The 24,025-nt window shown below is 44.6% G+C and overlaps 1 protein-coding gene and 1 long non-coding RNA gene across 3 annotated transcripts in view; one reads left to right on the plus strand and one right to left on the minus strand.

Moving 5' to 3' along the window:
• The window catches only part of LOC119652430, a 425,085-nt gene that overhangs the window by 330,623 nt on the left and 70,437 nt on the right, over window positions 1–24,025 (minus strand). The window contains exon 2 of one of the 2 annotated variants that reach the window (XM_038056559.1): window positions 15,850–15,900. In XM_038056559.1, coding sequence (XP_037912487.1) covers window positions 15,850–15,900 — 51 coding nt within the window. Of the gene's footprint in view, window positions 1–15,849; window positions 16,043–24,025 lie in introns of those variants that run through there. The other variant, XM_038056558.1, reaches the window with a different exon arrangement.
• The window catches only part of LOC119652431, a 128,867-nt gene that overhangs the window by 72,057 nt on the left and 32,785 nt on the right, over window positions 1–24,025 (plus strand). The window lies entirely within an intron of this gene.

Raw genomic sequence — 24,025 nt, forward strand, 5'->3', positions numbered from 1 at the left:
CTCCAGGTGCCTCCTTCCGTCATTAGATATTATATCACGAGGCAGATTTAGCTCACTTTAGTTAGGTCATCTTTCTTCTATCCGCGACGTTCGGAACCGTACCTTCCGAACTTCTTCCACTTTTTGCAGTATACCCTGGATTACCGCGATCATGGACTTTTCAAGGTCAATCTGACAAAAAAGAACCTAACAATTGGTCACTTTCCCCTAAATTCAAGAACCCACTTTCATTTGAACAATTACCAATTTTATTTTATTGAGCCTCATAGACTTGCCAATGTTACGGATTATTGGATGCAGGCAGTCAATTGATTGCTTTGGGAGGAATTACAAGTACAAGGAAAGAAGAGTGGAAGAAATCAGTTTTCTACGAGTTTAAGTATGTTGATAAATTTCGAGAAAAATTCACCCGTAAATAATTGAAGTTTTGAAGATATAGGCAGTTCTTACATCTACATCCAATCAACAAGTTGCATCGCAATCACAGTCGAATTTGGTTCATCCAATGCCAACAGCTGCTAAGATACCACCCAACTGTATTGATTTTTTTACAGGTAAATCGTACGCACATTCTGAATTCCAATTTTTCCGAAAACAATTCAGTGTAAATGTTTTAGATTCTAAATTTCCTGAAAGTGGATTTGTATTTAGACTCACTTCTCCTGCTGGCATAACCTCCACTGAAAGGAGGGTATAAATGGGTCGAAAAACAGGCCGCACCTCACCACTCATCTGAGACAGGAGGAACATTGATGTGATCGGTTGTGGATCCTCCCTTTCGCCGTCTTTTTAGGTTTATAGGATAGCTCACCCCTCTTGATTGTCTCCGGCCACCCAGGAAGGCAATCTCATTTGGTCATTACAAATTAATCGCATCCCAATCCTCCTGACAAGCTAACATTCTTCGGATTTTGCGGGGATAGCTATGATTCACATAGAGCATGGAGTTTCCTCTTTTTTCCTTCCTTCCTTCCTTAAACGTTAAAAGAATATATGTGTTTGGTCTTCCGGGACCCAACGCAGTTTGAGCAGTCAAGTGAGGTGTCCAATTTAAACCTGTGGAGGTACTGACGATGTCCTCCGTGACGTGTCAGAAACTGAATGGGATTATGATTATCTCCCTATGCTTTCTTTTTGCCACCTCTTGATGGTGGGGATTAACCTGAGTTTCCAAAGACCTTTTCCTGATTGATCCCCTCGCTGATGCCATCTATTTATGGATGCCTTCCTTTCGGTTTTTTTCACCAGCGATAAAGGAGAGATAGAGATGGTTAAATATATTCAGCATCTCGTATGCTAGATACAAATATGCATCATTTCCGAGATGCAGAACGCTACATCCTGAAGGCAGAGCACACTCTTAAGGGGGTTTTTCTGTAGACCACACTCAGTTTATGTTCATTACCTAAAATATGCAGCTCAAACTGGGACTTCAAACACTAAGATAGAACACACCACTCTCACTATCGTTGCTATCAGTGAGATTCAAACCGCGATCTTTCGTGTGACAGCCTTGTGCTCTAACCACGTAGCTATCCGGACACACGGGACGTTAAGTACTTCATTATACATGATATTCCATAGCCGTGGATCCAGCGCGGAGCCTAATGGACACACGCAGAAACAACGTACTCCTTGTGTCCACCATCGGTGTCATACCAGAACGTTCATTTTTGCAAGAAGCTACCGACAATAGCAACGAGATAAGTGGGAGCACCAATCATCACCAAAAACTTTCATGTAGGATTCAAATTGGCTGAATTTAATGCATTTTTCACGTCCAGGGTTACTACCACGCGGCCAAGCCAATAACCAGATGATGGCATCAATGGTTGATCAACTTTACTACCAACCTGAAAGGCCTCCTTGGCTTGAAACAATCGGGAATAGATTATATAAATGACCCGCTCGTTCATTATCCCCACAGTGTCCAGAAAACATATGGGTCAGTATGAACGATGGTTCATCTAAAGCTTTACCAGGCTTAGGCAGCAGTATCAACTTCTACCACTTCCATGACGCTGCAAATATCCCCTCGGACATGGACCGACGGTCTGGATTTCACAGCAAGCTTAAGTAGTTCGGTAGTCCTTCCAAGCCCAGGGCTTTATTGTCGATTTTCACCAGCTCGGGCCTGGTGACTGGTGGAGTTGCTGCTACATTTAGAGACCGCTGGAAGCTATCCGTATCCCTCTCTTGCTGTGAGAATAACCTCTTGATGATTTTCAGCAATAAGGTAGGGCATGTGATCTGGGGAGACGAAATTCCACTGAATCGTCCCAAAACCATTCTATATGCTCTCCGTCACTACGTCCGCTTCTGAGCTAAGCTCCTTCAAGCATTTCCTCTTGCTTCATTAGATGGCGAGCTTGAGGGTTTTGCGAGCTTCCTTATAGGCGTTTTTACCCCGATTGATTCTACCTACTACGTTCTGGCTCTGTGGCAGGCTAATCGAAGGCTGGCCAGTTCACCACTCTACTAGTAGTTTGCCCTTCTGTTGGGGAATGAGCACCTCTGGGCCATGGACGCGACACATGTCTTGGCGATGCATTGTCCGTGAACAGCTCTCTCCTTAAAAGCACCTACTTTAACAGGTTGTTCTAAACACACCTCTATGAAGGTCTGCGCATCCAGAGATTTTCCAGAGCAGCCTGAAATCTCCAATATCTCCAATAGCTCGTCTCTGGTTATCTACTTTGTCGCGGCTTCGAATACACTTTTTAGCTATCCGAGAGTCGCCCATACGCTGAACGTGGCCAGCCCATTGCAACATCCAAATTTTCATTAATTTGAAGACTTCGGGGTCATCAAATATTTAGCACAGGTCTTATTTTCGTTTTGTATACTCTTAGCTTCACCTTCTTGCATATGCGGCAATCTTTTAAAATCCGTTCTGTTTGTAAGCTGAATTCACTATTTTATCTTGCCAAATTCATTTCCATTTTTCAACAGTTGAACACCTAAGTATGTAAGCCTACAGTTTCTAAGTTGTACTTGTCAATCGTTTTATTTGTTCGGGGAATAACCCTGAGATAATTTTGAACATGAGTGTAGGTAACGTGATCTGCGGAGATAAAAGGCCTCCGAATCGTCCCGTCACACTTTCATAGGTGTCACACCACCGTTTTTTTAAACTCACGACTTCCGCAAACTTGAATTGTTGTTTGAAGGCAGCGCCGACTCCTTCTGTGGATGTCACATAATCGAAACTCTTGCACTGTATATAGATCTCATATTTTTACACGCGATATCCTCCTCAAATGAGCTTATAACGTGGTTACGAAAGCGAACCTACGTTTCTCCCATGCTGAGTTTTTTTAGAACTACACGGCGCAAAACAATCAATGATAACTGTAGGCTTCTCATCATAAGGAAAACCGAAGTACGTTGCCAGGAGTCTGCAACGAAAGCAGGCAGGTGTAATTAACATAGTCCCCTATAGATCAGTGAAGGGGGGACGTATACTGTGCACATCGTGGGACTACCAGAAGCACAGCTCTGCCTGACCAATGCGTGCCCGCTCATTCCCTTCTATGTTCCTGTGGCCGGGAACCCTAAGAAAGATGACTTCTCAGACTGTTCAGCGCATTCCTGCACTGCCCCCCAAATTGAAGAATGTCGCTACCGAGTTCAAGGCCTTAACGGCCGCTTCGCTGTCTGTCAGTATGGCTGTCATACGCTTGGAGCTTAGATCATGCTCCGCTTGTCAGAAACTTCCCTGAATATTGCTATATAGTCTGGTCCTGCTTCCGCAACCGTGACTGTCGCGCTTTTGAAGCTGATCAACATAAATTCACCCAGAACCTCTTTTTCAAAAAGAACTTTTCCCATGTGGCCTATCCGTCATGGCTCCGTACCCTCAATCTCCCTTCCCTGCAGCAACACTACATCTTCCTTGATAACCCTTTCAAGCCCTGTAAATGCCTGATGGATACTCTACCAACTCCAATAGTATTCTCTGCATCGTCTTTCGTTGTACAGACATATTTTAAATACCCTTCGCGGAGCTAAACGTCAACTTTTACTCCCCGATCCCGAGGTAATGCGGTCCTACAATGTCCTTCAGCTTGGGTCCTTTCGCTCTGCCTCCCTCCTTCGCTATAACTATAAGTTAGGCCGTTTAAGGGCGTCTGCCGGGCAGCACTGCAGATTCCCGGTAGCACCTGAAGACGCAGTTCTGTGAATCCTGTTAAGCTTCATTCTATTAAACTTTTGTGATGCACTACGGTTGTGTACTTCAAGAGAACCATTCCCGGCCGGGAACCACATTTCCTCGAAAAGATCCTCTTGCAGGCGTAGAAGGCTATACAGGCCTTCTTGACACTGAGCTCTATGTTCAATCTCCAATTTAGCTTCGGATCCAGGATTACACCACGATATGGCGTCTACTTTTCAAAAGATCCCTCGGGTTCATCCTAGATCCGCAAAATTTTGATTTTAATGTGAGTTACCATTCTGGAAAGTCTAGCAGTAGTCCTACTATTATTAACAAAGTTATAGTGAATGTATTCAACACGACGGCACTTTCCCCCGTTGAAATTTGGTGGACCGCTAACAGATAAAGTTCTCTAAGAAAGAAAATGGACTTGAAAAGGGTCAGGAAAAACGCCATATGTGGTGGTGATTCCGGAAACTTGATGATTAAGGTATTATGCAGGCAAATAATGTTGCGTACTATGTGACAGCAAAATCTCCATTACATAGTCAGTAATTAAGAAAAATTAACTAAAATAAAATAAATCGAAAAGGAAATTGGGCGAAAGATTTTGCCTTGGTTTATTGCGCATCCAGAATCCAAAATACGAACCGTTAGTTCAGCAAAGTTAACTCACATCCGCTTTTGAAAGCAACATCATAGCTTTACAAAAGCGAATAAACAAACCAAGCAGAACCTTCATTTCATTAAACAACAGGACACAAAGTCTCCTTTTCAAAAAACTTTGTGGATAGTGGAAAGTACCCAGGGAAATATTCAATATTATCAAAGCTTGTAAGGAACCAGATAATTTTTACTACTTAACGAAAGCTTTCATTGAAGGATAGTATAATTTGGCGTAGAACATCACCAAAGCCAAGGATTATCTAGGAATCTTTTCAACTGTAGTCCTGTCGTATTACCTAATGGTTCAAATGTAAACTGGAGCTTTCCAAGCTTCTGGGTTAGCATGAAACACTACCTCTTATACGACTATCCTGTTTTGCTCAACTTATCCTAGTAAAGCTTTGAAAAGGATTCAGACTAGTTACCACGGTTTTATAAGAGTTTGATGACAGGTTTTACAACATCCTTTTGATAAGAATTCCAACTTCCGGCCGTGCTGTTAATTTTCTTTATTGAATCATAGCATTTGCGGTCAAACAGCAACCTTTTTCAAACGAATTATTACAGAGGAGCTTTGCCATTACTTAATGTCTGCTAAAATGTATTATAACTGTTAGAATTAACAAAGATAATTAACAGGACAAACGTGTTTGCTAATCAATAAACAACCAGCAATTAACACCACCTACCGGCATGCTACTCTCTTGCCAGAGGTGGGGCAGCATCTCAGGAGTTATCCTTGCACTGGACACTTTTCGCTTCTTATTCTTTTTTTTGGAAAAAAATAATAATTGTATAATTCATCAACCCTGCCCCAGAAATGGAGAGGAGTAGGAAGTGCTTCCCTCTCAGTTAGTGCGGCCTTATATACATCTCCGCTGATAAAGTTTTAGTGGATAAATAAGAAAAATAAAAGAATTACCTAATACACCCTCTGCGATAAGTTGAGGAGGATTTATCTCTCTCTTACATCAAAACCCGATCGCGATACCAGCCGCGTGCAAATGCATACGTGATTACGGCAGTCTGCACTAGGCATTGACCTATGGGGCCGCCGCCAGTCTCAGCATACCATCCAATTTGTATTGCCGAAGCTGCAGAGAAGAGGGAGAAAACCTCAAGCGCTTCCTTTGCGGCTGCCCAGCTCTAGCTAGAGCCAGGTTACGGATACTAGGTAAACCACGCTTTGAGGGCTTCAGAGAGATTTCTAACTGCAGGCTGGGAGAGCTGCTCCCCTCCTGAATGGTACGGGCTGACTCTGAAGATTTGAGCCAGCTGGACTCTGCCTCCTTTCCTTCGACACAGTAGTCATGGTCTTCGGAGTTGATGGCATCAAAATGGCGCACTGCAGTGCTAGTTGGAGCGGTCATTCCTCCTCCATGTATCTTCAGCTTATGAGAATGTGCACTAAGCTGCACAGAAACCTTGGTGGAACATGGGCAGTGCCTCTGCCTCGCATAATTTTAGGGTTGGCTACAGAAATAGCATACCAGTAATAGAATAGATATAATTCAATTCAGCAGCACAATTGAACAACTGTCTCTTTCCAAGAAATCACCCGGTTGATACATGTATCTTAGGTATATGGCAAATCAAATCTTGAGTGCAAATGGGACAGATATTTAATCATCTCGATGAGAAAGTAGAGCTTTGAGTATCTATCAATCTCAAAAAAAAAGTATAAAAAGGAATGAACCACTTGCCTATGCAATTAAACGCACGGCGCATTTTCTAAGGTTCGTAAGATTTTTTTTCACCAACCACCACGAATGTCAAAAGAACAGTGCTTTAGTTTTGACGGGGGGAGAATAAAGTGGAGAGGGTATACATTTTATACTATCCCTAGTGAAACACCCACACACTAAAGCAGAAACTTTCTGTCATATGCAATCAGTTACGACGGTGTGGCGAAAGTCATTACAGCCAGCGGAGTGTTATCAGATCACTCAACGAATGCCAACAGAACGTCCAGATAGTACAATTTTGGGCAACGGAAGCGGGAGCATATTGGAGTGGACTTTAGGGAACTAGACATGGCATGAATTTTGTAGATGTTACCGAAGAGAAAATTCGACATGCCATAAACAACTCGAAGAAATGGGCCCTGGCCTGCATCGGCTGCAGAATCTGTGGTATAAGAAATTTATCAGTATACACAGCCGGTTGGGACATAGCATAAATCAGACCATTAGTCAAACGGACAAATTTCCACCCTTCCTCACTACGGGAATCAGGTGCAGGATCCCGCGGACATAAGACTGATTATTTGCTTACCAACCCTCAACAAATTCATAGCGTCCATCATTAGTGGAAGGGTCAATGCGTACCTCGAAACTAACGATATTCTATCCGAAGAACAGACGGGCTGCCAAGTTGGTTCAAAGGGTTGCAAAGAGCAATTCATTATCGAGTCGATAGTTGTAGGACAAGTAACTAGAGGCCAAAGAAATCTCTTTAGTTTTTACATCGATTATGCCAAGACCTTCGGCAGCGTACCGCATAACTGGCTGATTAATGTCCTACGTCTGTATCGCATTGATATGAAACTAAAGAATTTTCGGCGACAGTCATGGAAGGGTAGCATACTACCTTATCAGTGCCTTCATCTGAGGGTGCTTATACCCCAATGCCTACTCATATACGAAGAGGCATTTTCCTGGGGGATTCATTGAGTCCCCTTTGGGTTTGCATGCACTAAACTCCATTTCATAGCTATTGAATGATGCTAGAGGCACGGTTTTGCAATTAAATATGAACTATGCGCTAAGTGTGAGCTCACAAACTTGATAAAGTTAGATGACATCAAGTCGTATGTTGATAATGACGTCGTCCTTAGAAGTCTGTTGCGAATAGTAGACATGCTTAGCCTTAATATTCGGATGGAATTTCGAATTAGAAAAGTGTCGAATCCAAGCCATTCGCAAAGTTCATCACAAACCGCATGCCGGACATAACTTTGGTGACCTCCATATCCAAACTGTGATCAAGATAGACTTTTACAAATACCTTGGAATTCTGCAAGGAACCCATGCTTGAATTCGTTATCTGAAGGATGCTCTGCTGTTCAAATTCCTGCGACGTGTAAAGCTGTTAATGAAATCGCATTTCTCGGGGAAGAATAAAATAAGTGTCTTGAATGTATTCGCTATGCGTTCAATGGTTTATGCATTCAGAATATTGCCGTGGACGAAATTCCGTCTGGAAAACGTCTAGCGACTGATACGGACTACCGGACTACTATGTCCCCATTCGAATGCACCATCCAAACTTTGTCGTGGAGCGGATGAACACGCCTCGTAACATCAGAGGCAGGGACGCGGTTGATGTGGTGGCACATCATCACCAATAAGTGGACTCGATGCGCGCTGATTTTTACAGTAAAGAGCTGGCGAATGCCTTGCATGCCGCTGTTTGTATGGAGATTGTGGACTAACTCTATTTAATGAAAAGGATCGATCTTTCAAAAAGTGATTGAAGTTCCCATAATATTGTCAGCTATAGGTATTGTATCTAAATGCCTCACGGCTTGCCTTGGTATCCTGGGATTCTGTCTGGTTCAAACCATGCAGTAGTACCCCATTCTGTATATGTGCTCCATGTTGCGAAAAGTTCTCAACGGTTTCTCTGATTCATTTACCATCTTCCATCTTTTCCTACTTTGAGCCCTTCGAAGTGGTTCGGAGATTCCATATCATAGCATGCGAGGACTAATTCTTCTGAGACTTCCTTAGTTCGTGCATCGCTAAAATCAGCAGCGCCTAGGAGGACGTGCACCTCAAGTCCATCCCATACGACAGTATTCCCAGCCGACCGAGAGCTCTTATCTAGCTGCTAAAAATCCGCATGAATAATGATAAGCTTGTCCGATCCTTGTCCTTCAAAGTCCTAGGGTTCCGATGAACGATTGGGTGATGATTGAAGCCTGGAATTCCAACAACCCAAGCCAGTCTTTTCTGCTCCGCACAAATGGAGAATAGAGGACCTGAAAAAGGAGGACGTCGATGTCAGGAAGGCAAAGGTAAAAGTGCTGCACTCCGCTGTTGAGGGTATCACAGATAAATCTGCAGCATTTGAAGTATTCCTTAGTTAATCTGCTGGTCTTCCCTTGAGGAAGACATCAACGTCTCACAAATGCAGAAATCCTGGATCGGAGGAAACCAAACCATCAAAAAGCTCCAATATACAATTAACTTCACAGCACATCAGGCGTTGATTGGGACAGAGTTAGACCATGTATCCTCGTCAGGAAATGGTGGTGTGTAACAGGGGCAATACATCAACCCTCCATTTTCTCTGCTTGCAGAACTGTGACAGTTAGGAGGAGGTCTTTGATATCACACTCCTAACGGACAATGGGACTTTCAAAATGGAGAACCGGAGAGTGAATGGCCAGAGATATTTCTCAAATCACAATTGAATACTTTTCAGTCTAAATCTTCCTGTAGAAGTCTCCAACCTTTTCAGAGACAAAAGAAGATCGACTGGAGGAAGTTTGGTCGCGGTGCTAAAATTTGCAAGATTAGCACCGCAGACGAATTAAAGTCTGCAAAATACTGTAAAAAACATTGCCACCGTGGTGGAATGAAGGTCTGTTCAGTCTCAAGAAGCTGACCAGGGAGGCCACCATTTGTTACAGGCACAGAAAACTGCAACTATACAAAGACTGCGGACTGCCTGAAGAGGTACAAATCGGCAATCAAGATTGTCAAGAATCGATCCGGGCTGGAATATTTCCGGAACATTGAAAACACCAACGAGTCTGCGAGACTCAAAAAGATCCTGGCCAAGAAACCATCCTTTCTTAAAAAGCCCGCTTGGAGAGTATGGTATAAGTGACCCCAGCCGTGTGAGACTGTCAAGTCGATAATTACTGAAGATAAACTCGGCTGGGCTATTAACAGCTTCTACGCATATAAATCTTCGACCCGGATGGTAAAATTTCAGTATACAAAAGCAGCAAGAAAAAGTTGTACTGTGGCTTGATTTACCAGAGCTGCCACAATCTGAACATCCACTTAAGGAAGATCATGGAGAGGATGTCGTCCTCCGAGTCTCAGCACACCATCTGCAAAGGCAAATCCATAAAAACTGGGAGGATGTTTGCAAGGAAATGAGGATGATTCTCACAGTCGTAGTTTGTCCATCCTAACGTATGGTTCTATTTTGTGGTAATAGGCGCTGAGCAAGAAGAACCAGGCTTGATAAGATTCAAAGAACCGCATGTGGAAGTGCTGCTAGGGATATACAAACTTGGGCGCTAGATGGCCTTAAAGTATACCTTCATTCGTTTTAGGAATACCTTCATCTCCTCTTCTTGCACCTCCACATTATATGCGCCGTAGCGTCCAATGCTGGTAGACTACATGAGTGCGAAAGTTACGGAATGAAGCGAACTTCACAAGGAATTTTGCTCTGAACTTTCCAGCCAAAGCAGAGTGGAGGAATGGCTACGCGTTGCACGGTTATGACACAGTATTCTTCACCGACGAATCAGAGGTGGTGTATGGAGTCGGTGGCATTGATTTTCTCAGATTCACACAGTCTGTCTGAGTCGCACGGTCTCCTAGGGTTCGCTAGTGTATTCCAAGCGGAAATACTTTACTTGGTAGTTGGGGCAAGATCCGAACCCGAAGCGTATCATAGCTACTCTGACCGATAGCGGCCATTAAGGCTTTGAACTCAATGACATCATCCAGGCTGGTGGGGCAGTGCAGCGACGCGCTGGGCAGTCTAGGCGACATATTAAAAGTGATCCTCCTCTGGGTCCCCGGTCATCATAAGCGGGCAGACAAATTGGCCAGATGGTACTCTACATTTGATGGTTCCATGATGGGTACATTTTGCGTCCCGCTGACGGCTATCAAGAACAGCATCTACACGAATTGCCCGTACTACTCTGTTCACCATGCTCTTACCACAACAGTCATGGTCTTACGAGCTTATGGCATCAAAGCGGCGTACCACAGCAGTACCACACAGAATCGGGGTCCTGCAAACTGTCACTGATGCCTACCTACCAGCTCTTCTGAGCATATGCAATTCCAACGAACTCATAATGAAGGTTCTCATTATTACGAATTGGAAACAGACTATTTGGCCGTTAAAGGCGCTGCCTAATATTTCCCTCCGAAAATTGAAGGAAAATTTAGCGAATGTGCCTAAATTTTGTCAATAGCCGATGAGACACGTTTTTTAGGTGAAGTCCTTTTCATTATAGCTACTGAAACGAATAGGTAGTAAATTTGCTAAGGCTGATACTAACAGTTGCGGTAAAGTTTGGGTTAAGCCTTGGTATGGACTAATTCAAATGAATGCACATAATAACTAGCTCAAATGCAGTGGCAGTTACGCTTCACCGCTCAAATGGGAAAGGACAAATTATATCAAGCAAAACAAAAGCGAACATTCTGCAGATTCTTGATTGAAGGGCACAGTTATATTCCAAATATCGATTGAAACCATTATACAATAGCCGAAAGCCATACCGGGTTAATCCGTCCTGCGCAAAATCAACAGCAAGTTAGGTTTACCTATCTATCTACTCTCTAGGGCGTTCAGAAGTTGCAAAGCTATTCAGACTACAGTCACACTCCCCTCTTCTTCTCTGTCTGTCCGTCTATCTGCCTGCCACACGCACTTTTCTTAGAAGCGGCTACATAGACTGACACGAAATTTGATGAGAAAATGGGAACTGTGAACATCCAGATATCGCTTCAACCACATCAAATTCAGTATCTCCATAATCAACAACAAATCATCGACAATGCAGTGCAGAGGCTAGCGTTGGTGAATGACAGCTTCAGCAAAAGCGACCTCTATAACAGTCATCTCAGCCCAATCAAACCCGAGTTAATTTACAACAACCTCAAGTGCGGCCGCAGCTTACAAGGCAGCAACCGGCGATCTACACGCAAATTCAACAACAAGCGCTTCATCACCATCAACAAATATTATCCTTAAATAGGTTAAGTTTTTATTCGTTTTGTTAACCTTAATAATCATCATAAAACCGCCGCAAGAGACCCCATCGATACTCTTTTGGAAATTCATTGTTGGAGTTCCGCTCTTTTAGCGAGTTTTTATTTTGGTCTGCGCTTCAAGCGTCCGCTCCGAAGTACGTCGGTTGTTTCTTCTTTTCTCTGTCGTACGGGCATTTGGGGATGCGGTCTGCCATCGTCATAGTAGGGTCTTTTGAAATTCGTTACAGCCGAGTCGGAAAATCCGCGACAGGCCCATCGGACCCTCAGGTGACCGCCACCGCTGTATGGGTCCTTTCCTTTTGGCGATAGAATCGGGAGTTGTGGTTCGTCCATCTGGAGGCGCAATTCCAGATGTCCGGAATCACAGCGAACGCGACTAAATTCAACTACGCTATTGTGAGCCTGGATGAGGAGTCCATGCTCCTGGTAGCGGATATCATAAAGCCGGCCTCCTACAGTTTATTGAAAACAGAGCTGATCAAGCGCCTGTCGGCAAGTGCTAAGTGCTAAGCTAGATCACTTGCTGCAAGGTTTTACGTTGGGCGATCGAATTCCCAGCCAATTGCTTCGCGAAATGAGGCAATTGGGTGGGAACAAGATCGACGACGAGTTGATGAAATCGCTCTGGCTGCGACGACTTCCGGAGAACATCCAAGCGATCCTCACATGCGTCTCCGGTTCTTTGAAGGCACTGACAGTTGCGGCTGACAAGGTGGATGAGGTGCACACGCGTCCCACGATAGCGGCCATTCAGCAGCGTTTAGATGAATTATACGAGCTGAAGCGTGAGACGGCCGCTTTTGTGGCCAGCATGGCAGAGATGAGGGCGACGCTGAATGCTCAGCGTTCGGGCGGCCGGTCGCGAGCTCGCTGGCAGTCTACTGCTCGAAAAGGGCGATCCGGTGGCAGGTCCGCAGGATAACCTACCGACCGAAGCATTTGTTGGTACCATCGCAGATTCGGCGAAAAAACTACCAGATGTACGCTCCCGTGTAAATTCGCGCCTGGCGACGGCCACCCAGAACGCAGCGCCACGTTGCCTAACACTTTATAACCCTCTCAGCAGGCGCAGTTATCTTGTAGATACTGGTGTGGAGGTTTCGGTTCTTCCCGTACCCCGGCACCATCGATTATTCCCTCAATCTTTAAAACTTGCGGCGGCAAATTCCTCGCGTATTAACACCTACGGTTACAGGCAAGTTGACGTGAGTCTTGGCTTGCGTAGGACGTTTTCGTGGCGATTCATCCTGGCAGATGTCAGCTTCCCCATTTTAGGCGCAGACTTCTTGTGTCACTATGGATTACTAGTGGACTTGCAGAACAGGTCCCTTATAAACTCCACAACCAACCTTAATTCGTCAGGCCGAATCTCATCTCTTCGGGCACTCGTGTTCGGGCACTCCTCCAAAAGTTCAGCCAGATTACTACCGAATGTAGTCTCTCCAAACCAGTGAAGCACAATGTACAGCACCACATTAACACTACTGGTTCCCCTATCTTCTCGAAGGCGCGTCCCCTACCACCCCAGAAGCTGGCTATTGCACGAAAAGAATTTGAACAACAAATGCAACAGGGTATCTGCAGACCTGCGGACAACTGTTGGTCTTCCCCACTCCATATGGTCCCTACGCCAAATGGAGTATGGCGCCCATATGGGGATTACAGGAGGCTAAATGCACGGCCTGTTCCTGACCGATATCCAATTCCACTCATCCACGACTTTGCGCATCACCTAGCGAATTGCCGCATCTTTTCGACCTTGGATTTAACCAAGGCTTATCATCAAATCCCTGTAGCTCCAGAAAACATAACAAAGATGGCAAAATGTACACCCTTTGGATTCTTCCAGTTCACCCGGATGACTTTCGGATTGTGCAACGCGGCGCAAATCTTTCGAAGGTTCATTCACTCAGTCCTGCGAAACCTCGATTTCTGTTTCGTATACTTGGATGATGTTTCGTTTCTTCCTCATAGTCTGCGCATTTAGCCCATCTCGAGTGCATTTTTCAACGTCTCCTTGAGGCCGGTATAGTTCTAAACATTGATAAATACGAGTTTCTCCAGACACAGGTAAGATTCCTCGGCCACTTCATTTCCCCTGACGGAATACAGCACGACCCAGACAAGGTGCATGCAATCACAAGCTTTCCGCGTCCGAAAACTGTGAAGGATTTGCGGAGGTTCTTGGGCATGCTAAACTTCTATCGTAGTTTCCTGCCCAAGGCCGCCCAACACCAGTCCGTTTTGAACGCGTACTTGTCTGGCCCCAAAACAAAGGACACATGAGAGATTGCTTGGTCTGAAGAGGATGTCCACGTATTTGATAAATCCGGACAACAACTGGCTGATGCTACACTCTTGGCATTTCCTCGACAAGATGCACCCCTAGCCGTTTTTGTTGATGCCTCTGACTTCGCAGTAGGTGCTGCTCTTCACCAAAACATGAATCAAGTCTGGCAGCCGTTGAGTTTCTTCTCCAGACAATTAAACTCCGCTCAACGGAACAACAGCGCCTACAATCGAGAACTGCTCGCCCCGTACTTGAACATTAAATACTTCCGTTTCTCCCTAGAAGGCAGGCCGTTCGCAGTGTTCACGGACCATAACTCTCTAACGTATGCTTTGAACTAGAAGTCCGACAAAGCATCCCCCTCGTCAGCTTCGACCCCTGAGCTTTATAAGCCAGTTCCCGTCAGACATACAGCACATGTCCAACAAAGACAACATATTTGCTGACGCTTTCTTATGTGTCTCCAAGGTTAACATCCCCGCCTCACTCGACTTCTCTGCTATCGCCAAGGCGCAGGAAGGTGACGCAGTACATCAGAGCCTCAAATCCAACCCCAAATATAAATTTCGGGAGGTGCCCATCTTCGACTCGAACCTCTATCTCTGCTGCGAATAATCGGAAAAGGGACTTCGGTCATACACCGGTCGGCCACCATTCGCAAGGAAGTGTTTCACGCGGTTCACGACTTAGCGCATCCAGACATCAGGACAACAAATCGATTAGTCACCGAGAAATACTTCTGGCCCTCCATAAATAAAAACATGAACTCCTGTGCCAGAGAGTGCATCGCATGCCAGAAGTGTAAGGTCACCAGGCATATAAGAAAAGAAGTGGGCTCATTTCCCCGCACTACCAAGCGGTTCCACAACTTACATCTCGACATCGTAGGCCCTTTGCGAGAGTCGCGCGGTTTAAGATATTGCCTAAAAATCATCGACAGGTTTACGCGGTGGCCTGAGGCAATACCTCTGAAGGACATTATGGCGTAATCTTGTGCCGAAGCCCTGCGTCGTGAGTGGATCCCTCGTTTTGGTGTGCCTACAGTGATCATCACTGACCAGGGAATGCAATTTGAATCCACCCTTTTCTCGGAGTTAGGCAAACTCTTGGGATTCAAACGCCAGCGGATTAAGGCATACCACCCGCGATCCAATGGGATGCTAGAGCGCTGGCAACGGACGCTGAAATAATCTGTCCTGGACTCAAATCTTGCCTCTCGTCCTTCTTGGCCTCCGAACAACTCGCCGAGAGGAATTTGCGCCTTGGAGCTGACATACGCGATCGAAAGACAATCTCCACCGCCTTAAAACAACACATCCCACCCGACATACATCCGTACCTGCCTGCGCTCCCAAGAAGCTGGACACATGCACACACGTCCTGGTCAGGACGGATGCTGTCCGGAAGCCACTTTAGCCTCCATACGAAGGCCCGTACCGTGTCCTCGAGCGGCGAGAACATTTCTTTCAGCTCGAGATCGGGGGTCACAAAAAGGCTGTCTCCTTGTCCAGACTGAAGCCCGTTTACGCCCCAAATTAACGTCCCGTTCGCTTTGCCGAATGATGGAAATCTCAATTCCGAGTTCAGTCGCTGAGACCCCTAGGTTTCATCTGGAGGCGCAAATTGGTTAAAAGTTTAGAAGTGTGAACGTTGCCAAACTTCCTATCCGTAAATTCGTAAATTTAGAGTAACATATTATAGCCCATTTCCTACATATCCTTGGAAAGGAGAAGAACTTCATTATGTGCATTACTTACCGAAAAACAGTAACGTGGCCAGGAATCCGAACATGTTGATCGAAACACAATCTAAAAAATAGAAAAATGTTAAACGGTCATTTATAGAATTCTGTATTAAATCATCAATAAACAGATACATAATTTTATCATCTGACTGAAGCTCCATTACTTAAAAAAGAAATTGAACAGGAAAAGCCCACGCTGCGCGCTGTCACTCAAAATATGCCAGTTTTAGGATAACAAAGGCCAATGTCACATCTTCTCTATTCCTTATTTCTGAAGGACGTATTGCCTGAAATACCATATTTATTTTAAGCTGGAAACGTCATGTTTTGGAACACATCTTTGTATATTTTCTTCTAACTTTTCAACCTTTTACGCTCCAAATCCATTTTATTTATAAAGTTCCGCAACATATACACTCACGATTCCCATGCTGAGTTAATCAAAATTATTAAATATGCAAAACTCCCTTGTGTTTTGTGTGAAATTGCTTTCAGCAGTTTCCAATCTTGTGCCCGCAAGGAGCAGTCCTCCCTTCTTTCCACACAAGCGGATAATTACCGAAAATAGCAGCCACCATCATGAGCACGGCGGCACTTACGGATCAATAATTATTGGTGATGTAAGTGAGAAGTAATCGCAAATAATCCAGAAGCTTACAACCAATTAAGCAAATAATCGATCAGGACATGTTCCCTCCACTTCCGCAGCTCCACCGACTGTGAATTTAAAGCCTTTCCAGCAGTGGATCGGCCGCGATATTATGTTAATAAAATATTCACGTAGACCTAAATTTTCCAACGCGAAACCCTGGAAATGAGTTCAGTATCTTGATTGCCCATAAATAGATTAAAATGGGTCCCTTTATTATTGGAGTTTTAATGATAGTGTCCGGAATTTGGTTTTAAGGACGCTGCAACGAAATCATGTTTCTGTCCCCGGCCTCCTCCTCGCAATGACTCCTGCCATCCTTAAGCAGCCACTTCACATCTTGCAGACTATTTGGAGCGGAATGCAAGGAAATTGAATGAAAGGACAAATTCAATGATTCAAATTTAAAAGACAGAATGCTCCTGCATTTTCGTCTCCTTGTCTCGCGTATACATGGACGTTTAGCGCTTTCGCATAGCCCCGTAGCCATCCATTGCTCAGCACTTTCACACTATTTATCCGTAACAATGGAATACAACTGAAAAGCTACACGTTCTAGGATGCCACTCGGATCCTGAAATAATAATGCTTTTGTTGTGAGTAGTACTTAAACGAAGCGCCACTACCACTTTTCTGCTGCTCTTGCCGATTGTATCATTCTTGGCAAAATAAGGATTAATAGGAGCATTTGTTCTGGAAGGTGATATGTGAAAGATATGGGGTTGCATGCGATCCTGCCTGAGAGCAACCATGTGCCCGCTTCTTGCGTAAGTTTTTATTCGCTTCACTGCGTGCTTAAAAGGTTGCGCTGTATTCATATTTACCTCATCATTTTAGGGAAAACTTTCTCGTATCCTTGCTTTACCGGAGGCGTATCCCCCAATCTTTCATTTTGCAACTGTTTATTCGACTTTAGTTAGTTTAAAAGAAAATAAACCCAGAACCCGCAACAGTAGTACTTTCTGTTATTCTGTTCCTCCGTTACACAGCATCTCATTATCCATGTTCAACGCAGTATTTCGCCAGAACTAAAACATTATCTCCATCTTCTCTCATTACATCAACGTGGATGGCGTATGTACAGCCATGGAAAATATAATTAAAAGCATCGCATCTAAAATTCCCATTTCCCACTCCATTTTTACAACTATTTTTAGCGTTTTTTCTTGGTGTTATTTTATCTTCAATCAATGTTCGAGTTGGAACTCTCCATTCAGATCTTTTGGCTTTGTATTTTGTCTGTTTTTGTATGCCCTCATTTACGCAAGGCCGAATATTGAGAACTGCTGGCATTTTCATTATTTTTACTATATTTTGAACCGTCTATATATGAAGTGACTCCCGAAGAAATGATTCAGGTTTTATGAAGGAATTGTAAAGGATTCGACAAATGCTCGCCCTAATGAAAAGACTTCAACAGCACTACAGATTGAACCCTTCCCTGAGCATGAAAAGATTAACTGTGCTGCTCAGGCCGTAAGGACACTTTTACAAGTATGAGAGGTGATAGAAACTAGAATTTCTTATTCTGTGTAGGCCTTCAGGTACGAGCTACTAAAAGCCCACCGCTGCACGTACTTTTCCTTTCAAAATACATATGTCAGCCGGCCAAAAATCAACCATCAGCTCCAAGTAAAAAGAGCTGTTCAGAATGACACTAAACCTTATTTACTAAACCTTCTTTAATAGGTCAACAAAACCACACCCTCCTACCTATAGTAAATACTTATTTTGTAAATGCATGTGCGAGGTCCATTGTACTCGATTATCAATTACGTATTGCAGGACTTCCCGTTTGTGGATATGATGCCACACGCTGCAGTTCTAGCAAATCAGCACTAAACATCTGACGTCTAGGTGGAGCACTCACATAGAAAATGTTCCGTCGATTTCGATTCCTCATTACAGGATGGAGAATTCCTATTCTGAACATATGCCCAGCTAGTAAATTATCGCCTGTCAGAATGCCCACAATACCTCTCCAAGCCTTCCTGCTTTTCGACAAGATATACTTTGCCGCATGTTTATTTGGTTCTGACAGGAAAAGTTTGGTGTGTTTAGCAGTAATAAGACTGCGCCACCTGTAATTATAGGAAGCTTATTACCAGGTTTTGATAGCAGCACTAGCACATGCTACTGACACCCCCATTGCTGGTTCCAGTCCGAGCATAGAAGAAATTGAATCCTCTTTTGCTAGAACATTCGAGATTTCCTTTCCCTCTACATCACAGTGACGAGGTACCCAGAGTAGTTCCATTTTATTGAATCTAGAAATAGAGTTCAATCGATTTCAACATTCCTGAACGGCTTTTGTAGTGATCAAAGGACTGCTCAACGCCCTCAATGTAGCTTGACTATCGCTACAGATTGCGGTGATGCGCATGCCCCTCAACCGCTCGTCAATATAGATTACCACCCTTATGATCGTGAATACTTCAACCTGAAAGACCGTTGTATATTGCCCCAAGGGAAACGCCTACTTCTCGATTTCATTCGAGAAGTAGACTTCTTCTCCCGAACCCTGTTCTGTTTTTGAGCCAGCGGTTGGTAGATCTTGACACGCATTCTTCTGGTTCGTCCTAGTTTTCTCTTCGTTTCAAGATAACTTCATACCTTCTACCGAACAGATGTACGGGGATTCGAGAATCAGAAGTCATTAAGAAAATTGGATTCAGTTCTCCCAATAACTCTTCATATATTTTGTGTTCCCCACTTTCATTGTTTAGATAGATGGTTTAGATCTAATCGACTTAGTCTATTAGCTGCACTCATTGCAATCCTTTGAATAAACAAATCTAAGGGTTGCAAATTGCACCGGTGACACCCAAACACAGAACTCTTTGCAGCTGAAAGCTGTCTGGCATCCTGACCTACACCATCGCTCCATCTTAGACAGGGTCTACCTCGTCTTCGTTTTCTACCATACATATTGCCCTCATAGACTTTTCGGGTGTGATCATCTTCATCCATAAGGATTAAGTGACCCGCCCACCGTAACCTTTTGAACCGCATTTTATCCACAACCTGAGGGTCGTGGTATCGTTCATAGATTTAGTCGTTATGTAGGCTACGGAATCGTCCATCCTCATGTAGGAGGCCAAAAATTCTTCGAAGGATTCTTTTCTCGAACGCGGCCAAGAGATCGTAATTCTTCTTGCAAAGAACCCAAGTCTCCGAGAAATAGGACTGGCAAGATCATAGTCTTGTACAGTAAGAGTTTTGACCCTCTGGTGAGAAGTTTCGAACTAAACACTTTTTGTAAGCTGAAATAGGCTCTGTTGGCAGCCAAGAGCCGCGCGCGGATTTCATCATCATAACTGTTATCGGTTGTGATATTCGACCCTAGATAGGACAAATTTTCAACGATCTCAAAGTTGTAGTGTGGCGCAGTTGTTAATTCGACTGACAGATGCCACCACTGGTGTTCTCCGTGGCGGAGTAGGCCGTGGTATTTAACTAGGTGCTGCCCTTCACCAAAACGTGAATCAAGTCTGGCAGCCAGTGAGCTTCTTCTCCAGACAGTTAAGCCCCGCTAAACGGAACTACAGCACCTACGATCGGAAACTGCTCACCGCGTACTTGAGCATTAAATACTTCCGCTTCTCTCTAGAAGGCAGGCCGTTCACAGTGTACACGGACCATAAGCCTCTCACGTATGTTTTGACACAGAAGCCGACAAAGCGTCCTCTCGTCAGCTTCGACACCTGAGTTTTATAAGCTAGTTCACGTCCGACATACAACCCATGTCCGGCAAGGACAACATAGTCGCTGACGCTTTGTCTCGTGTCTCCGAGGTTAACATCCCTGCCTCACTCGACTTCTCAGCTATCGCCAAGGCGCAGGAGGATGACGCAGTACTTTTGAGCCTTAAATCCAACCACAAATACAAATTTCGGAAGTTGCCCATCTTCAGCTCAAACCTCTCTCTTTGCTGTGAATACTCGGAAAAGGGACCCCGGCTATACATGCCGGCCACCTTTCGCAAGGAAGTGTTCCACGCTGTCCACGACTTAGTGCATCCAGGCATTAGGACGACAAATGGGTTAGTCACCGAAAATACTTCTGCCCTCCATGAATAAGGAAGAAGTGTAAGGTCACGAGACATGTAAGAAAAGAAGTGGGCTCATTTCCGGCGATGAATTGCACGGACTATTTCTTGTACACTTGTTGGTGCCAGAATTTGTCCACCGTCTTCAGTTGGTGGGACCGTCAACTCGCCGATATTTTGGTTGTTGAACAGTTCATCAAAATGTTCAACCCATCGCGGAAGTCGGATTTCCCTCTTTGTCTCGGCATACTTCGAACTTCGAGGTGTATAGATCTTCATTCTGCTGACTTGCTCCATTGATAGCTTACATTCATCGTCCGACCACCCGTTTCGACTTTTCTTGCGGCTGAGGCCAAGTACGTCTGTTGCCGTATCAATGTATGTTTATGGACCGCTTTCCGCGTAAACCAGGTACTTCCAACAACCATTTCGTGTGACACTGCTAGTTGAATGATCCCCAGTCTACTATATCCATGCTAATAGGGTGGTCCGGGATGATGGTGTGGCTTGCCTGGGCTTCAGAGCCTTTATACCTTTCAGATATGTCTACAAACATGGGATGATCCCTGTGTGGAGTTCCGAAATCTCCCATCAGGCGCGCCCCTTCATGCGGATAAGGGAACGCTCGGTGGATGCGTTATGGGCATGCACATGCACACATCAGGAAATGCAGTTATCTGACACCAAGATCAAGTTGAAATTATTCTATGCTATTTTCCTTTCTGTGTTATTGTGTAGGAGTAGCTCCTGAAGAGTGACCCCCATTCTCACTATTAGTCATTACCTGTTTGCATGATATCATTAGAGCACTCTGGCTTGCTAATATTTCAAACGAAAGCCTTTATAGGCGCACAGGGCCGTATGGATTGCTATCAAGAGGCGGAAGCATAAGTGGATAGCTCACAGATTAAGGAGCGATGACAACTGCATTACTGACTACGCGAAGCAGTGGAATCTACTCCCCCAAAATTGACTACGAGTGGGTCGCCTCAAAGGAAACTAACACAAAACAGTAGAGGAGGAGTGCAAGCGTCTCGGGAAGCTGTGGACGGAGCTGACGCGCCTTTCAGGTAACAGCGAACGATGGGGCGTAGGTGTGATTAACGCACTATGCCCCCAAAGGGTGAATGGCAACCCATATATATTCATTATGGTAGCCCACACACTCAATGCGTTGTAGGAATTGCCATCTCTGAGGGTTTCTGTGATACCATTTCAGAAGCTGATGAAGCTCACCATTCTAATCCCACTATTCACTTCTTCGCTACATACACACCACAGGCAGGTCGACCAGATACCGAGAAACATGCTTCTTAGCAACTTCTCGATGCCTGCCTGATGATTATATGCTCATTGCGACCTTAATGATCATTTGAGTGGAAAAGCAGACAGCAACAGGTGCCATATCGCATATCGACTACATTCTCATAAGACGCCGACAATTTACCACCGTCATTGACTGCAAAGCCGTGCCTATAAAACCATCGCACATCAGCATCGACCGTTGATTGCCGTCTTGCGAATCAAGTTACCGATAAACAGCGTGGGAACGCACTGACCCGCTGTGCATGAAATGGTGGCGTAAGGAAAATAAAGAAATGATCTCATGCGATTACCAACCATTACCAATGGGGAAGAATCATGGAATCAAGTTGAAGGCACAACCCACAAAGCGGCTTATGCAACCCTCGGGGTCACCAAGCCGGGTAAGTGGTTCATCAACCGAGATACCTGGCTTTGGAATGACGAAGTCCAAATGAAGATCCGCCAAAAGAAAAGCCTCTACCACACGATAAATCCCTAGCCAGTTGGCAAATTTACAAGAATGCCTACCGGGAAACAAAGAAAGAGATCTATGATCCCCCCATTACGAAGGTCTAAGCAATTCCATCTATCAGCGCCACAGAAGTAGACGTAACAATAAAACGAATGAATTCAGAAAAAGCAAGAGGACCTGACGACGTCAGATCTGAGCTCTGAAAATCGAAAAGCTGAAACTCAACATTGCGCTCGCCCTCTTTTGTCGCACGAAGTCATCTAGTATGCTCTACGGCAACACCTGGTACCAGACCAACTCGTGCGCTGGGTTAAATTACTTTACCACGATCCGACAAGTAAAGTTCAAAGGGCGATGAGTGTACCAAATCTGGGTCGTGCCTCTGTCGGTGTTCATCAAGTAAACGCCCTCTCTCCACCCGGCAACATACCAAAGCCTCTTCCCATCTACTGCCAGCAAGGCTGGCAAAGTTACACGACTGTCTTTATATATTTCTGGTACAAGAGCCATGGGTTCGTTTTAACAAAATCTGTGGTATTGGATTAGTAATAAGAACGTCATGGTATCGCTCATAAATTTTGTCGTTGTATTGGTTACGGAATCGTTCATCCCTTTGTAGGGGATCAATAATTGTTCGGAAAATTCTCCTCTCGAACGCGGCCAAGAGTTCGCAAATTTTCTTGCTAAGAACCCAAGTCTCCGAGGAATACATAAGGACTAGTAAGATCATTGTCTCTGTACTGAGACATTTCAAGCGGAACAGTTTTTTGTAAGAAATAGACTCTGGGCTGGCAGCAACTGTGCACGGATTTCATTGCCATAGCTGTTATCGGTTGTGATTTTCGACTCTGGGTAGGAGAAAGTGTCAACGGTCTCAAAGTTGTAGTCTCCTACCTTTATTGTTCTCATTTAACCAGTGCGATTTGATGTTGTTGCCTCTTTGGTTTTCGGAGCTGATATGACGTTCCCACCATATATATCGTCTTGCCTTCATTGAAGTGCAATCCAAGATCTCGTACCGCCTGCTCGATCTGGATGAAGGTAGTCTGACCATTTGTTCCCATGATGTCAATATTGTCAGTATAGGCCAATAGTTGGGTGGACGTAAAGATGACTGTCCTCAGGTTAAACAGAATGCACGATAAAGCTTCTCCTCGTCTTATGCCGTTTTTGATGTCAAATGGTCTCCAGTCCAATAATTTTGGTCGGAAAACCGAATTTGCTCAAGGCCGTGTATAGTTTCACCGTGGCTATGCTACCATAGGTGGCCTTGAAGTCTTTCATCGACTGTGGTGCAACTGATGACCATATTCCAAAAGTTTTTCCATCGCTTGCCGCTTAGAGAAAAACTCATCTGTTGTTGATTTCCCTGGAACGAAGCCTCTTTGGTTCTGGGCTATTCGACCCAGCTAGATAGCGGAGAATATCTTATATATCTGCTGCACTGTGTGATATCTCCTTTCTTATGTATGGAACAGATAATGCCTTTTGGCGGGCACCAAGCATTGATTCGCTGTCCCATACCTTGAGCATCAGCGGATGAGTCGCTTAGTGTAGTTTGTCGCCTCCATATTTAACCAGTTCGGCTGTAATTCCATCGGCCCCAGGCGGCTTATGATTTTTAAGCCGGTGAACTGCATGGACTGTTTCTTCTATACTTGGTGGTGGCAGTATTTGTCCGTCGTCTTCAGTTGGCGGCACTTCCAACTCGCCGA

The sequence above is a fragment of the Hermetia illucens genome, chromosome 3 (assembly GCF_905115235.1).
Source record: "Hermetia illucens chromosome 3, iHerIll2.2.curated.20191125, whole genome shotgun sequence".
Classification (NCBI taxonomy): Eukaryota; Metazoa; Arthropoda; class Insecta; order Diptera; family Stratiomyidae; genus Hermetia; species Hermetia illucens.